Source organism: Pelecanus crispus, chromosome 6 (genome assembly GCF_030463565.1).
Source record: "Pelecanus crispus isolate bPelCri1 chromosome 6, bPelCri1.pri, whole genome shotgun sequence".
Lineage (NCBI taxonomy): Eukaryota > Metazoa > Chordata > Aves > Pelecaniformes > Pelecanidae > Pelecanus > Pelecanus crispus.
The window spans coordinates 27,453,885-27,470,810 of NC_134648.1; the positions used below are offsets into that span (position 1 = coordinate 27,453,885).

General features: G+C 39.7%; 1 protein-coding gene across 1 annotated transcript in view; it reads left to right on the forward strand.

Annotated features, from left to right (window-relative positions):
• HSD17B12 (hydroxysteroid 17-beta dehydrogenase 12) overlaps positions 1–16,926 on the forward strand; it is a 94,436-nt gene that overhangs the window by 57,183 nt on the left and 20,327 nt on the right. The window contains 3 exon segments of the mRNA XM_075712669.1: positions 3,837–3,901; positions 4,762–4,806; positions 15,265–15,299. Coding sequence (XP_075568784.1) covers positions 3,837–3,901; positions 4,762–4,806; positions 15,265–15,299 — 145 coding nt within the window.

Sequence of the window (16,926 nt, forward strand, 5' to 3'; positions counted from 1 at the left end):
GGAGTGTAGGTGGTGTGGTAGCCCTTGAAAAAACAAGGTGATCCATCCAGTTACTTTGAATGTAGAACTAAGGTGATTTCAAGAAGGTGTTTATCACAACTTAAGAGTTTAAACTTAACAGCAGTTTAGCTGAATTTTTTCTGAACAGTGGTGTAAAGGCAGTTTCTTACCAGTTTTCTAGTTCTTTCCTTAAAGCACATATACCTGTGCATATCCTATATTTCTACGGTTACTCATATGGGGATGAGAACCTGTGATGGTTAAACATAAGGCACGAAATTTTATCAAGCCGCATGGCTCAGACATCTACTGGTATATGTCATTTGATAAAGTACTTCTCACTACATAATTCATTTTACTAACCTGAAGTGCAGTAATTGGAGCTAGAACTGGTTTTGGTTACACATACGATGATACACTATATGAACTTTGTTGCTAGTAGATAAATCTTATTGTATGATGTCTGCAAATAATGTCCAAGAAAAAATTGTTTATAAAAACCTCAGTTAAAAAACAACATTAAAGGATAAAGCCCAGAATGTTTCCTAATACTTCTGACAGATTTGAGTACGTGCAACTCACGACATCTGGTATTTAATTGCTATAAAAATTCAAATCCATTGGAGTAACTGCAACTGCCAACAACGTGTGTTGTGTAAAGAGTAGTTGTGACAAAGCTGTGGATGCCTTGTTTCTTGTTTCTGAAGGAAATAAGTTCCAAAGAAACTTTGAAGATTAAAATTAACGTCTGTTCTAATCTGTCCTGTCAAAATCAACTCGGGGAATGTAAGGCTTGCAAGCTGCCTGTCATGTAGCAATTGCTGCAGAATAGTGTATCACTTAAATGTCTCAAAACACCAGCAAACCTTTTACTGTGAGAGGTACATGTCCACGCTGGAAGGGTTTTTATTATTTCTTGGGCTGTGATAAGGTTATGGTGATGCACAAAATCATGAAACTCTAACTCTTTATAGTCTTGCTTACAGTGGGCACTAAAGCAGTGAATGTGTCTCAAATTTGGGGTAAGCTGCTTAGAGGAAAATGAGCACGTTCCTCAGACAGAGACTGGTTCTTGCTTTTATTTGCGTGAGCACCTTGACTAAAAACATGGTAAAAATAGCAACTAAATGCTCTAGAGTTGTGTATTCTCTAGCTGAGTTCCTCTGCTTTTTTTTTTTCTTGCAGCCATTGCTGGTGCAGGTTTACAGAAATCTCTCTTCTCACTAATCACTAGCAGTTTTAGAAGATCTCATGCTTGGGCTCATCAGATTACATGATATGTAGGTTTTTTCTTTTCCCCAGAAATAGCTGTATTAATAGAAACTACTCACGAGTGTAATTTTTCAACACAGATGATGGCTACTCCAGAAAGACCATATCTTAATTTTTTATGGCGATTAATTTCATGCTTTAGTGCCTTATGTTTTAAATTCTGTAGCATTTGTTGCAGTCTGGAATATAGCTTTTGCTGATCTGTGTTTTTCATGTTTGTGTGAGGAAAAACATGGGTTTAAATGGGAACAGCCATAACGGGTGAATTCTCAGGTTCCAGTATATTTTCTTCTTTCAGGTCCCATCTGGAATGGTAGGTATGAGAAGTGTTGGAAGCACAGCATAGTTGCCAGTGATGGATGCTGATTATTTTTTAGCCTTGTACTTAGAGAGACAGGAGTCTCCATGTATACTGCTCAAGATTGAGCTTCTGATTATATAGCTGCAACACAGTCTAACGAAAGTACTTACAGATTGAAATCCTTGTAAACTTCTTATTTGGAAGCTTCTTCTCACCCACGTACGAAGGCTAAAAGAGTTTGCATAATGTTTTGCTGTGTGTTCAAAACAGCGTCTGTCGGTGACTTCGAACATGTGCTAGCTACAGCAATATGTTAAACAAGCAGAGGTGGAAAATCTTTCTTTTGCTGTTCTTAAATTGCTGTGATTCTGGAAAGCAGTCTGAGCTGGACAGTGTCTTACCCTATTGTTACCCAGATTTCTCCAGGTAAAATATGCCTGTACAAACTGAAAACTAATTTTTTTAATGTTCTGTTCCAAACTGCAGCAAAGTATGATCTGATAGAAAATGACTGCTGAAAGTGGAAGGGTACATATCTGGGACCCAGTCTGCAGTAAGGGGTGTGAATTTGGTGTGACTGTCTATGTGGTATGAATCATATAAATATTCTAAATTTGGGGGAGACTAACCAAGGTTAGTCCCAAAATCCTGCCACGGTTCATAGCCAAAATCCTTTCCAGAGAGATGGACTGAAAAATAGTTTATTTTAGGATGAAAAGAAGGAAAAAAAATCTGGCTCACTCTTGCAATAGCAAGATTGGATCTTCTTCCTTTTTAAAACTTTCTTTCTATTTCTAAATATAGCAAATGTCTGCTGGGAATTTGCCAGCTCCCTGTTCTCGTCAACTGCTGCCTTTTTAAAGGTTATCTAAAAGTTAAAAATTTGAAACGCACAACATGACTAATGAAGTAAGGGTTTCCATAAATACACAAAGATCTGGTCTACAAGAGCTGTCATTCAAGGGAATCTCCAAATGAAGTTCGTGCACTTTGCCAGACTCTTTCCTGTGTGTTTCCTGCATCCCTATTGACACTTACTTATCTTTCAGGTTGGGTGTTAAAATGATAGCTTTTGGCAGGGGTGTAGGGGCTTTTTTTTTTTTTTAAAAAAAAAAAAAAAGGCATCAGTACCTTTTGGCAGTGTTTCTTACCCGTGTAGACTCCTGCCCTGGAGGTGCACAGTGCCGTTGAGCATACATAGCACTTCGGGATTCTCTGGGGTGTGAGGCACCACATAAATGTAAAATGTTGCCACAGCAACCGAATGTCACACGTTTCACTTGCGTAAGATGAACAACAGATACTTAGGAAACGGAGATCCCATTTGCTTGCTTTTTTTTTTTTTTTTGTCTCCATATCAGTATGCTTTATTAAGTTTGAGGCAACCGAGGCTGCAGAGCGGCATTGTTTTTGAACGGTATTAGAAGTTTTCCCCTAACTTGCGTTGGGATGCGAGAATGGATATTGGCTTCACGCCTGAGAATAAAACCTCGCCAGTCTGAAGCGCTGAAAAAAAAAGAAAAAAAATTAGGTTGAAGCAGTTACTACATTCTCTCGGTTAATCTTTAAATGCTGCCAGCGGGGCGAGGTTTTGCAGATGGGGGGGTGGCTGGGAGAACGGTTTGCTGCAGCGAGTCCCTGCGCGGGCGGCGAGAGCCGAACCCGGGACCCCGCTGCCGAAGGCGGGCGAGCGCCCGCGGGCCCTGCTGCCCCCTCCCCTGCGGCCGCTCCCCGCCGCCGGAGCGCGGGGCTGAGGCGGGGCGTGTCCCCCTGCGGAAGGCAGCGACTTTTTGGGGACCTTACTTTATATTTCCTAACTCTCCAAAAAACCAGACATTAAGCAGTTTGCCGCACTGTCCTGCCAGGCACTGAGAGCTTTTCTTTGGCTCGAAACTCCATTTCTGCGCCTGTGCGTTGCAGCAGTGTCGCTCGCACGGTGTGCGCCGACGTCCCTGCAAGAGGAAGCGTTCTTCCCCTGCGCTGCAAAAAGCGGTGGAAGATGGGCACAATGTACCAAGCATGCCAGCTTTTAAACAATTGCTTAAATTAACATTTACGCGTTTAAAATGGCTTGCCTGTTCGCTCTCGTGCTCCACTTGTGTCTGTACAAGTATATTTACAGTTAACGAAACTTGGCTAAGGGGGTTAGAATGTTCTTAATGCAATGTTTTAAGAGTATTGCTTGAAAATTGTCGTTAATCAGAGCATGGGAAATCAGATGGCACCCAAGCAATCTAATTAAAACTTCATGCTTTTGTTTCAGTCAACAATGTCGGAATTTCATATGCTTATCCTGAATATTTTCTTGACGTTCCAGACCTGGATAAAGTAAGTGCTTTTGTGGTACCTTCCAGTGTTTTCATTTTTAGCACTAAATGCTTAATGGATATGGCAAAAGTTTTTAGGTTTGGTTAAGGTACTCGCATAACAAGGTTTTCTGATTACAATTAAGTGTTCAAAAAGCTAAGAGACTTCCATAAGTGACATAACACAATTCAGATGATGGCAGCCTTGTTTTCTTGTGTCATTTTTTTGGCTTACACTCTTCCCTGCTTCTTCATTTTATATTTCTATTTCAGACAGTTGCTCTGGGGTCAATATCTGAATTCCGCTCCTGTCTGTGGTCTCATCTGGCGGCTGTTGTTGAGCTGCTTTAGCTTGTGGGGAGGTTCTTAAGTGACTGAAAGGAAGGGAAGCAAGCAGTGTCATGAATGTCATATTCTGTAACACTATTCTGAAACTTAAATATGACGGTTTTAAACATTTTGTAATGTAGGGACAAACTTGGTTGCATTGAGTACTTCGAAAACTCCGACTATGAACACTTTATGAATGGTGAAAAGCAAAGTACAGACATTAATTTATGAACGTTTTTAAAATATCAGAGTTTATTGAAATTCATAAATATTGCAAATAGTGTTAGGAAATAGAGTGTCAATGTGATACATCTGTGGTGTTCTTTATTGGTATGAGTCCCTAGTCAGAAGTAAAACTTGACCAAGAGCAATTCACAGACTTTGCTTTGAAAGTCTCTCACTGCTCGTCATACTTAAGCAGGAAGGCAAGGATTAAAGGTGGATGTATAAGTGTAAGGTTTAATTTCTCCTGGCACTTATAACCCAGAGGGTGTGTAAATATTGATCAAATAACTTGAAAGAACAAAAACCTGAAACTTTGTTTTCTTGCAGATGATCGACAAAATGATCAATGTTAACATCATGTCTGTTTGTAAGGTAAGTGCCCCGTTACCAACACTTGTTCTTGATGTCTTAATTCAAAACTAGTAAACAATTAAATTCAGTTGTCTGAAGCAATTACTTTCACCTGTTGGACCACAGGTTCATTTTTCATCTTGGAGTAACCCACAGGTTATGATTGTTGTATCAGGCTGTTCTGATTGTTGTGTGAAATATAATTTATTGCAAAGATACCTATTAGCTATTCGGAAGAGCAAGGCATGTACACAAAACAACACTGAATGCTTCTCCATGCTTGTCATTCTAGTGCTTCTAGAAATCATTCATTCTTCTCCTCCCTGTATCTGTGTTTCTTGGGGTAGGCAACCCTTATCTATGCATACCTAAGGTTTTTTTGTACATTGCAGTGAGGAGGCACTTAAATATTTTCTGCAAAATATATGAGCAAGAAGGAAAACCAAGTTCATGGAAGTACGCGTTAACTTTTGAAGTAAAGTTACCTTCCCTTTTTGATATTTAAACTGAAGTTTTTATTGGGAAGAAATCAACCTGACATCAGGCTAAAACGTATGGCTGTTCCTTTGTTTATTAACGTGAGGCCCATTCAAAAAAACAGATTTTCATCCTAGTATTTCAAAGCTTAAAAGGGCAGAGGGAATAGCAGATGACACAGGGAGTCAATTAGTGTATTACCAGTGAGTGCTGAAGAAACTCCTTGTGATTATTTACTGTTAAACCTTAACTTTCTCTTCTTATGCATAACAAAACTTGCATCTCCATTAACTGAGGGTTAACCTTTTGCCGCAAAGCCAAAATACTAGGTGTTTCAAAGCTGGCTTGAAAGATTGGACTTTCTTGCAGCTGTTCTAATTAGGTTAAGTACTAAATCTAGTGCGGTGCTCTCAGGGAGTCTAAACTGTACGTGTTTTGTTTCCATGTGAGGAGGCACATGGCGTCTTAAAACAATGCTTCTGTAAGATTTTCACACCATATTAAAACATAGGCAAACGCAACCCTTCTGTGACTGAATGGGATTGTTAATGTCAGCTTGCTGCCTCTAACTCCCACTTTTGTGTGTATTTTATTTGACATCTTTGAACTACTAGTTGCAAAGTTAGAAATGCTACAACAGTAAGTCTTCAGAAACTTTTCACCTTGAAAATGACTGCTAACGTGGCGAGCACCGATTTTAGTTGACTGTGGATTGTGGCCCATGGTGTCTTGTTGCACTCCTGCAAGATTTTCATCAGAGAAGTCAGTTATTAATGGGCACCTTTGAAAGTTTCTCTTAAGGAAGTAACTTAGCAGACTTTTTTTAATGTTAGTGCAGCTACAGCAGGTGTAAATGTGAAGTGTTGTAATGCATAAACCTCTTAGAGATTAGTGTAATCAGAAGAATGCCTCTGCTAAGGTGTGACATCTGTGCTGTGCCAGCAGAGGGAGTGCACTATTCAGTGATTAAAGAATTTGGGGTGTCAGTCTTCCTGGAAGCATTTTGTTAGAATGGAAAAGTTACAGATGAACTACTTTAATACGTATTTCTGAAGATGGTAGGCTAGAATAATAGTTGAAGTCTACTTTAACTTGGTATACACCTAAAATTTCAGAGATGCGGCCAGGTTATATTTGTTTCCAGAATAAACTAACGCTGTTTTGTGGCTTAAGTCTTTGGGTTTATGATCTGTGGTGGTCAACAATGTAACAGAATTGTCATACAGTTTCTTGTAAAATTTGCATTGTGTCAGCTGCTTCACATTCTAATGTGGCTGTCTCCACGTGTATAAAAACTTCCTGAATATCTACTTGCTGTGTGTTAATAGTGTTTTTCCTTCTGTTTGAAAACTTTTTTCTTTACTCTGAACAGCTCCTGCTACTGGGTATAATCAGAGTTTGAGCATAAGCTTCCAGGCTTGAAAATGTTTCCTCCTGCATGAGCCCATTGTGTAATTAAACAGTAGGCATGCCAGATGCTTACTGTTTTGGGGAGAGGAGCACATTAGAGATATGTACCATCTGTAAGTAATTTTTTCAGGAGAACCCATAGAACTAGAGAATCATGGTAGGAAAAAATAATTTTAGGAAAAGTCTGTATGTTCTTTCACTTTTTGGGGGGGGGGGGGGGGGAGTGTAATCCTGTGAATATTTAGTTCAGTGTTTTAGGTTGATACCATCTCTTATCCAGGGGTATAAGTGTGTTTAGAAAAAGAATAATGATATTCTCCCTTCTTGCCTGATTAAAAACATAAGGTTTGGGATGGAAGAGAGCACTGAGTCCTTAAGCAAGGAGATGAAGGTCTGCTGAAAAGGTGAAGGTACAGGAGAGACAAGGCAGGTTTGGCTGGTACCCATTCAGGCTTTGCTCACAGTATCTCCAGATCCCTGTCAGAGGTGTCGCATAACCCGTCTACTGTTATATTCTGGAGCATTGCTATCCACTTCCTTGCCTTTGGGACAAAACTTTCACAGTGCTTAAAAGGTAATGATATCTCCTGTCTTCTCGGTAATCTGCACCATGTGCCATCAGCAACACCTCTGTTGGACATCGTAACTCTTCTGGCACACTTGTCAAATAACTTCAGTTCTGGCTGAAATACTTCAGTTCTGGCTGAAATACTCCTTAGGCTTGAAGTGGGAAAGTCAAGATGTTCAGTACAGTTTCATTCTGCAGAAACATTAAGGTCTGTTTTGTTGCCACAAGTGTAGGCGTTTTTGAAGGGTAACGTTCATCCCTTACCTTTTGACCCATCTTTTTCTTTGTTGCGTAGCTCATTGGATTCCCTAGGGGATATGCAGCATGTAAGAAGAGGTATGCTGAGAGATAAGGCCCCATCTTCACCTCACAGGATAAGTTATCAGCCTAGTTGGTCCTGCTGTTTAATACTTTTCCCAACCGTAAAGGATCTAATACTATGAAATTTTCCTTGACGTTTGAGAACTTGTTTCCCGTCAGAGCTTTAAAACGTGTTCCTTTCCCAAATCCTATTCCATGCTGCCGGCTGCCATCATGTCCTTAGAGCAACATTGGGTTCGGTCATCCATGAACCCAACAGTGGTGCAATTTTGGGGCTCAATCAGTCTGGCATGAAGTGTTGTGATTACTGCGATCTGCCTTCAAAGCAGCCTGTACACCACTGAAGACAAGCTATGTAAAACTACGTAAAGCATGTTGGAAATATCACGTCTTGTAAAAATACTGGTTAAAAAACCTCAACCAAACACCGCCCTGCCCCCCCAACCACAGTAGGTTCTTTTTAAGCTCTCTGGAAAATGTCACATTTTTATGATGTGCAGTGCAGTAGTTACTCCGTTCTTTGTATAATATACAAAAGAAGTAGTGCCTTGGGTCTTGATGATGCCATAAATAGAATGAAGAATTTTTGTTTGTGGTACTTTCTCAGGAAAGCTTGAGATTTAATGCAGCCTTGTACAAGGGCCAAGTTGACCGATATGTGAGGAAGAAGATGGGATAGTATGCAAAGTTTCACGGTCCCTGTCATAATCTCATCTCAAGCTTCTGGGAGGGGTTTAAAAAGCAGAACTTTTCTTTAATGATTGTTGGTGGCAGTTCAGGTAACATGGGTTTGTATTATGTTTTGATGTCTCATTGCATTTTGAGACACAAACTAAACATATTTCTGACACTGAATAAAATATCAGGTCAAAAGTCCTCAGGTTTTTGACTAACCAGCAAGTGTTGAAGAGCCAAAATTATACTTGCTCTGTATAGTTTTCGTCTATAGTTCCTTTGTATTGACCCCATCTTCTTGTGTCAATTCACCTTTGTATGCTACAGCCTTTGATTTCACCTGGAAAAACAATTAAACTTGATTTGTCTATTGGATTAATGTAGTGAAAGCCAAGGATGCCAGATTTGCTGTCCAGTGGAAAAAGTAGGTAGGTAATGAGCATAGTTTCCCATACTTTAGGGAGCCCTTCTTTCTCCTTTGGAAGCTGCAAGAGATACTTAATATGTGAGGAAAAGCAAGTATGTTATTTCTGTTTGCAGCATTGCAATATGCTAATTGCGTCGGGTGTGTGGCATAAACTTGTGTTCTCTTGAAAAATGAGTAGGACTAAATAGTTGAGGGAGTGCTGGCTTAGTGGTTGATTAAGCAAGGAGCTGAATTGGTTTGCAAGCTATTATGTTGTGGGGGAATGTAAATTTTAGGCTTACAGGCCAGGATTCCATTGGAAATTGGCATTAACAGAGGAAGGGGGAGAGTAAATTACATATATGTACATGCCTTTGTATCTGTGCTAATCTTTGCCTTGATCACCTTACTTATGTTTTATACTGAGTGTCAAATACAAAGGGATAATAGGCCTACAAAGTTGAGGATTTTTATCATCACTGTATTTGAGAAGCTTATAATTTGCTTAAGATGTCAAAATACATAAATACTTTGTGTTGAACTGGGACATCTAGTGACAGCTGCCCTCTTAATGGAGGAGGAGTGAGAGGTGAATTATACCAGGTTGTGAATCCCAGGCAGGACAAGGGAACAACTCTACCTACAAAGTCTGAAACTGTGAGTTTAGTAAACAAAACCCACAACGGATATAAAATTGAAAGAGGGAGAAGCTAGTATATTTGAGAAAGAGAGGAAATATTCTTTTACAGACCTGTGTGTAGAAAGGAGAAAAGCCTGGGGAGCAATAATCCTGAAGGACAGTAGGAAATGACATCTCTCTCTCCCATGAGTGTTCAGATGAGCTAGGGCAGCCTAGTATCGTGTCTGTAAAGGTACCTTACCAGAAATCAGATGATAGTTGCTTGTGCCCTGCTAGAACCCTGTGTGAATTTTTGTATTTGCTGTGTATTGGAGAGGATCACAGTAAGTGGAACATAATTCTGAGGGAAGTGGCAACACTGACTTGTGAGAAGATATCACTCTGTGTGCGTGTATTCCAGTCTAGTCAAGAGGTTTCTTTACATTTATATTCAAAGTCATAATCAAAGTGGGGGGATGATGATTTGGCCAAGTACATAATATAAGTTTATAACAGAGAGGGACAGTTGCCAATGCTTGGAAGAGGAGTAAGTGTTCTGTGAAGGTGGTCATGAATATCATTCAGATGGTCCAGAGGGAGAAATTAGATGCTGCAGTTTCCCACCTTGCTGACTTTGAACCTGAGAGCATGATACACAGGAAGCTGGAACAAAGGAAATGTAGCTGTGATAAATACTTTTCAGCAATAGTCAGGGAAGCACTTGGGATTTTTCTTCAAAGTACAAGTAACTTGAGGAAATTTAGGAAATCCTAGAGTTCTGTGGCTTTTTGTAGATTTGGGATTGAGACAAATACGTATTCTACATCTTAAACGGAAAGTTCAGCCTTACTATTTGAGTAGTCTTTTTCCTACATAAAGCCAGGGGGGCCGTGCTTATTTTGTGAGCTTTCCCTTGTAAACTGAACTCCAAAAGTTTGCGGCTCTAAATAGGAAAAACTTTCTCTCCTAAAAACGTTGCTCAAAGGAAAGTCACTGACAATGAGCAGGGCTTGCAGCATGTTAAGTTTGTAGTTCCCTTTTTTGTCCCGTGCCCCTTTAAGGTTACTGACTTTGCTGCATGGGTTATTGTATGATTCTCTGTTGAATTGACATCGGGTTTACTTGCCAGTTTTTGCAAATATAAATCATTCTTGTTCAGCTTGGGGTATGAGTTGCATTAAGAAGTTACTGTTTCAAACAAGATACATTATAAAAACTTAATAGTAAATGCTGAGAATAGGTTTCAAGATCAATTTGACTACCAGTGCATGAGTACAATTCCTTAGTTCATTCAGTGCAAGGTCTGCAGATGAGAGTTGCATAGGCATGGTGTCAGTTAACTATTTGTTAAACAGTTAGTGCATTTGTGAACTTGTGTGAATCCTCTGCCCAGGCACTATGAATTATCTTATGGTAGCAATGATGGTTTTTGCATGTGTGGGAGCACCACAGGGAATTGCCAATCTTTCAAAAGTTATGTTGCTTTGAGTTGTTATGGTTTCACCACAGATTCAGGAATGAGATCCGAAGGAAGCTTCTTAGCTGCACAACAAAGTGGAAATGTTGTCCAAGTTCTCTAGCTTCATCTTTTGTTGTACTTGCATAAGCTTAATTACAGATCATTATACCTTTTGGAAGTGGAAAGAGTAACTTGCAGTCATAACATCTTACCATAGAACGATTTATCTCTGAATATACAACCGTGGTATTAGATTTCTGGCTTTTGATAACAATTATGTGGCCCATAGTTTGTGAAGGATGACTCTGAATATTTACCTCAGCTTTTCTTACTGTATTTTAGCAGTCTGAGTGAATATTACTTGAAAGGTATTCAAAACTTTACAAATTACTATTCTTTCCCTAAGCTCTACTCCTGGGCTATTGCTTGGATCCGAGTGAGAAAAGGCTACAACTCAGTAATTACTAAGAATGGGAGATTTTTCTGAAGAAAAAAATCCCTGGAAATACATGGCTATAACTTCTAACTATTTGTTAGTCCTCTAATAGAAGCTTTTAAGTGTAGCACCTGTTTTAGAACATAAATCCAGCCATATGGCTGTGCATTTTTGTATCTGCAAGGAGGAATCTCGTTTTCTTTAGACTAAAAGTGGTGTTCCTTTTTCCAAAATTTAGAAGGTGGAAGACAGGTCTGGTGAGGAAGAGTGGACAATACAACCAGTGCTTGTCAGACGTAATAAATGCAGTTGGAGATAAATGGACATCAAGAAATGATAGCTGCCTGTAAAAGATTAATGAAATGGCCTGTAATGAATCTCTGCCTTAAGTTAGCCATTTGCTGTGAGCATCCTGGAACTTAGGAGCTGGAGGGTTTGGTGTGAAAGAAGTTGACTTAAAAATAATGCAGCCCTCCAAACCAAAGGAACTATACCTCAAGCTCTATAGTAGCATTATGTGTATATGTGAAATCATTGAAAAACAAACAAGCAAAAAACCTCAACAACTACTGCTTCATGGTTGCATGCTAAACAAAACTTTTTGCTAGGCTACATAAAAGATTAACAGCTTCTGATGTTGAGGAGACTGTCCTGAGCAAATTTTTCAGATGCACATGCATGCAGGTTCTCACTCTGCTTTAATGGAAACTTTCAGAAAGAAAAAACAGGGGTTTTTTGGACGAGCTGGCAGTTTTCACATAGCCTAGTGTTTGGCTACTCTGTCTGAAATTACCTGAGCCTTCAGAGTCTTAGGAACATTCATGTTTTCAACTGCTGCACCGGCATTTCTGTGGAAAGTAGTATTCGTTTGGAAAAATGGTTATGTGAAGGAAGCCTAAGTGAGTTCAGTAACCACTGACTGAAGGCAGTCCTCTTAGGGTAATTCCCAACCTCTCCTTTAGGTTGCCTGCCACTTTCTTCTTCCTCTATTAGATTGCCTTCAGAGAAAGAAACAGTCATAGAGTTCTCTGGCATCCTGCATGCTAATTCCTACAGACTTAGACTTGCAGTGCTTTGGCATTTATGAAATACACCCCATTATACAACTGGCTATCTCTAAATAAGACATAGCTAAAATTTGGATTCTTTATGTGGGGAAACGTTTACTCAATTGTAGATGTTTGTTGTTGAGCTGCCTGTTTCATAATGGCAAGTCTCAGAATACAGCTATTGAAGACAAGAGTGTTAACCAGTGTGGCTATTTTCGATGAAGATCATGCAAGCATGTATGGACACTGTTATTAGTGGCAAAACTACATTTCTGCTATAGGTTGTTTTATTTGAATTAATGCTGGGAATATTTTACATGTGTGTACAATGTATAAATTTGCCAGACCTGAATACTGCTGCAGAATGCCCTGCCAGCATTTTTCCAATAGTGCTATTACACTGCTGGAACAGTGAGAGTGTAGACTTGGCTGGGTGAGGTGAGACTGACTCACAGAGCTGCCTTCTGTTATTTTATTATTTTAAAAAACCAGTATTTTTCTCTGTATATAAAGATACTGAAGATACACGTCTCTTCACATATCACAACATGTAAAAATACGGATAGGAAACCCAGTTTTGCCCTATTTCACAGATTTTTGAAATTCCCTCAGAATATTAATTTTAATGGAAACAAATGGAGGTGATGTTGAGTATGAAATCCAGTTTTGCTATTGGGGGGTGGGGTGCAGGGGGAAATGGATTGCCTGTCCAGCTGAACTTTAGAAACAGACTATTTAACACAGCTGGTGGTGAGAGACTTCTTGATTTCTACCTGAATTGTGTACCTAATTGTTGTATCTCAGATCTGAATGGCTTCGTAGTTTTTTTTTTTAATTTATACAAGTCAAACAGTTATTGTAGCGTGTTTTTCTGTGCTTTTGTTTGGATATCAATAGTAACCTGCAGGTCTGTGATACGCTAAGTTAGAGCTGCTTGGTGGGTTGCAGTTTTGATTCAGACCATGAATGCATTTTTGTGGATTTATGACAAAGTTTCAAATGTGGGGTCCCCTCTACATGACAATGGGAGGTCCTGTACTGGTTTTTTCAGACCATTATAGGTTGCCTAAGGGAAGGCAATTGCAGTCCACATCCCTGTGTCAATCTATGGAGATGATATGCAGCATTACACTGCCCTTAGAGGCACGACACAGTATACTGCTTTTTGCCAAGGGATCAGTGGGAGAGATCATAAAGCTTGTACCAGATTAAAGATCTGCCAGTCTTGAACTAGTCTTAAAATCAGCCCAAATCATTCTTTATCGTTAAACATTAAAAGAAATAGTCGTTTCCACATCTCTTTTGAAGCATTAGTGTAGGAAAAAGTTCATGTATACTTAGACTTAATGTTAGCGGGTTTTTTGAAGTTGCATCAGATCTCTTTAGCTTGGTGATGTTTAGTAACTCTGAATACTTAGTTTGACTTCTGGGGCAGTACTGAGAGTTAAATATGTCAACAGCCGGCTTCATGAAAGAAGGTCTGTTCAACTCCTGCCTGTACAGTCCCTTATCGAAGCGTCATGCAGCATGGCTGATGGCAGAATCTATTCTAAGTGAGAAATGCCAATAAAATACAAAATACAGCCCTTCTGTACCATTTTCTTTGTGTCAGCTGCAATCAACTGAAACTTTGCTTCCTTTTGTGATTTTTTTTTTTCTTCCTTGATTCCTGAAAGGGTATGTTTTATAATTTAAAAATAAAAACAAAAAAACCCAAACCCAGATTCAGTCATATGTAAGGGCTAATGTAGTAGGGATGGTAATATCAATAGCTCGCTACAATAAGAATTGTTTCTTTATAAAAAAAAAAGTGCTTACAGGTGTTTTGTGCTCCTCTATATGCTGATTTCTTTGTGTGTGTGTGTGTTTTTCCTCCCATACCACTCCAATTTTCATGTTTTAAGCTATCAAGGTAATCTGGTATTAGTGGGAGTACCATTACATTTTGGTGCCATTAGTATTTTATTATCCTCTCCTCACTGTGTTCTCAAGAACTTTGTGTGAACACCTTTTAAAGATCTGAAAAGTGGTAACAATTTGTATTTCTTGTCTGGTCTCTTTGGTGTCAGTGATGTGACATTAACTGGGTTGGTTGGGGGCAGGGTAGTAGTTGGCACAAGCTGAACTTTGATTACATTATTTCTTGAAGGCAGAAATTTTGGATTTAAATCGTATTTTAGAATGGTAGTAATTAGTAATAGAAAAATTAACTGTTTTACACTAATTAAAAATTCATCAAAGTTTGGATCAATGCTTGATTTGTTTCCCGTGTCAGAGCTGCTCTGTCTGCAACTGGGAAGCTTGTTTTAGGGTTACTGCTCTGGAGAATCCCTCAACCAGGTTGTAAATAAATTGCTCAGAGTCACAACAAAGGCAGGAGCTTCCAGAGCAGTGGGGAGGTTTGCCAGGCTACTTTCTTTGGGGGGGGGGGGGGGGGGGGGTATAGGTTCTTCAGTGTGAAAACATCTGTGTAATCTGCAAAAAATGTTTTGGGGTTTTAAATGATTTTTGTAGGTAACACAATGTAGGAAACTTATCTGCACTAGTTCTGTCCGTTGCTCTTGCTGCTCCACCATTTATTTTTAATTTAAAATCAGCAGTTCAGTAAGCCTAGCTAAAATCATAGAATTATAGAATCATAGAATTGGATATTGTCTTGAGTCTTGGCATAGGCAGTAAATTTAGTCAGTCTTGAGGAATACAGATGCTTTTTGTGGGGAGAGAAAGATCATACATGTACTGTAGTACTCTGGTGTTTTAATGTTCTTTAGAGGCCATGGAAGCTGCAAAGCAGTGAAGACATTTTTTTATTTACTCATTGTACTTATGCTACTAGCTGGATGGGTTCATCAGGTTCAGTGCACACACTACTTGACAGAGCCAAGTTATCCAGGTAGAATAAAAATAAACTGCCTACGCAAAGTATGGTCTCTGCTTCCCTGAGCCTTGATTGGGGTGGAGGGGGTGGCAGCTGCTTCTGGGAGGAAGGGAGGCTTCCCTTGGTCTCTGGCTGTCTGGTGTCTGCATTCTCAGCCATCACGAATGTTTTCTTTTTGCAGATGACACGATTGGTGCTGCCCGGCATGCTGGAAAGGTGAGTCACACTAACACTATCCAGACAAAGTCATCATTATTTATAGGGGAGAATCCTTTCTTGAAAAATTCATTACTGTGACTAATCAGCCTAGTCTCCATGTTTTAAAGGCAGAGTAATGCTGGGTGAGTCACGCTGATGGTGCATGAATCATCAGACGGTGGAAGCCTTTTCCACTTGATTCCCTTTTTATTTTTCCTCTCCTTTCTCCACTGTTGTGGTGATTCCTTTTAGAACAGAATTAAAAAGCCTGTCTGACTCATCAGCACTAACTCAACAACCTGCTATTCTGAGGGGGTGGTTACAGTTCCTGGGAATAACCTTCTTAAGGCTATTTCTCTAAGTCATTGTAAGTAAAATGGATGCAAAGAATATGTTCTCATTATACAGTAGGAGGTATATTGAGGAAAGTCTGTGATCATTTGGAAAAGTAGAATTGGAGACCAGCTCTTTAAAATAAGAGTTAATGCACACCACTGTTGCCGCGGAAGATGTGTACTGACTTCCTAGCTAGCTCGCAGGTGAAACAAAAAGGTGCACAGTTTCTGCGTAGTCCCTCCAGGCTGTTTTCTAGCTGGTGTTGACTGTCCCAGGCTGTTGGCCACCTCTGTTGTGGTATTAACCCCAGCTTGCTGAGGGCTGCCCTAGGTCAGGTCTAAGCTATGCTCACAATACTGAGAAAAGCTGTGTAGAACCATGCATGACAGTCTCACCGTGGTATTGCCTCCAAACAAATACTGTAGGAGGAGCATATATATGGGGCAAACCTCCAAATCTGACAAAGATTAAGAAAAATTGGAATTTCTTGTATCATCCCACTATCTGAGAGTCTTCGCTACAGATCAGGATTCAGTTACTCAAGTGTTGCACAGATGCAGAGCAAATGTTTCACATCTAAAACAAAGTTTCTTCATGGGTGCAAACTGTCAGAGCTAGTGGCCAGTATGGGAGTCAATGCCTAGCACATCAGGGTGATGGTGAGCTTAGATTTTTAGATAAGGGGGAGTTTATTTCATGTAAAGAAACTTGAATTAGAAAAGAAGACCCAAGAGCTCTGGGGCAGGGGTGTAGTATTTCCCAATAAAGCTGGAGTAGAGGATGAGGATTATAGTACAGTGATGGTAACTACTCAGGGTTTGTAAGTCAGAAGTTACTCCTTGCCCATGCACTATTATCGATAGGTAAAGGGACCCACCTTTTGTTAAACCACTGCCCTCTGAAGATGCCAACATGACCAAAGCCATTCTGCTTTCTAAGGATTTAATCCTGTTTTGTTATCAATTTTTGGAACTTTGAAGCTCTAACAATTTCTTGCCTCAGTTTCTTCTTTGTCTAAAGAAATGTCATAGTTATCCATTTGGCAGAGTTGATTTCTTCAGCTTCTTAGGACCGAATGATGTATGCTCTACCTATAGAACACCCTGTGTATGTTTTTCTGTTACATAATAACGTGGGTGAGATGATTTGAATGAAAGGCAGCAAACCGGGATCCTGCTGACTTCTGGTTCTGACTCCCCTTGAGCACACCATGTCATGTTTCTTCTTGCTTTTCCTAACTACATGGTTACCTCAGGAATCTCAAGGATAAATGTTCAAGAAGAAGCTTGGAAAGAAAAGGTTAATACTG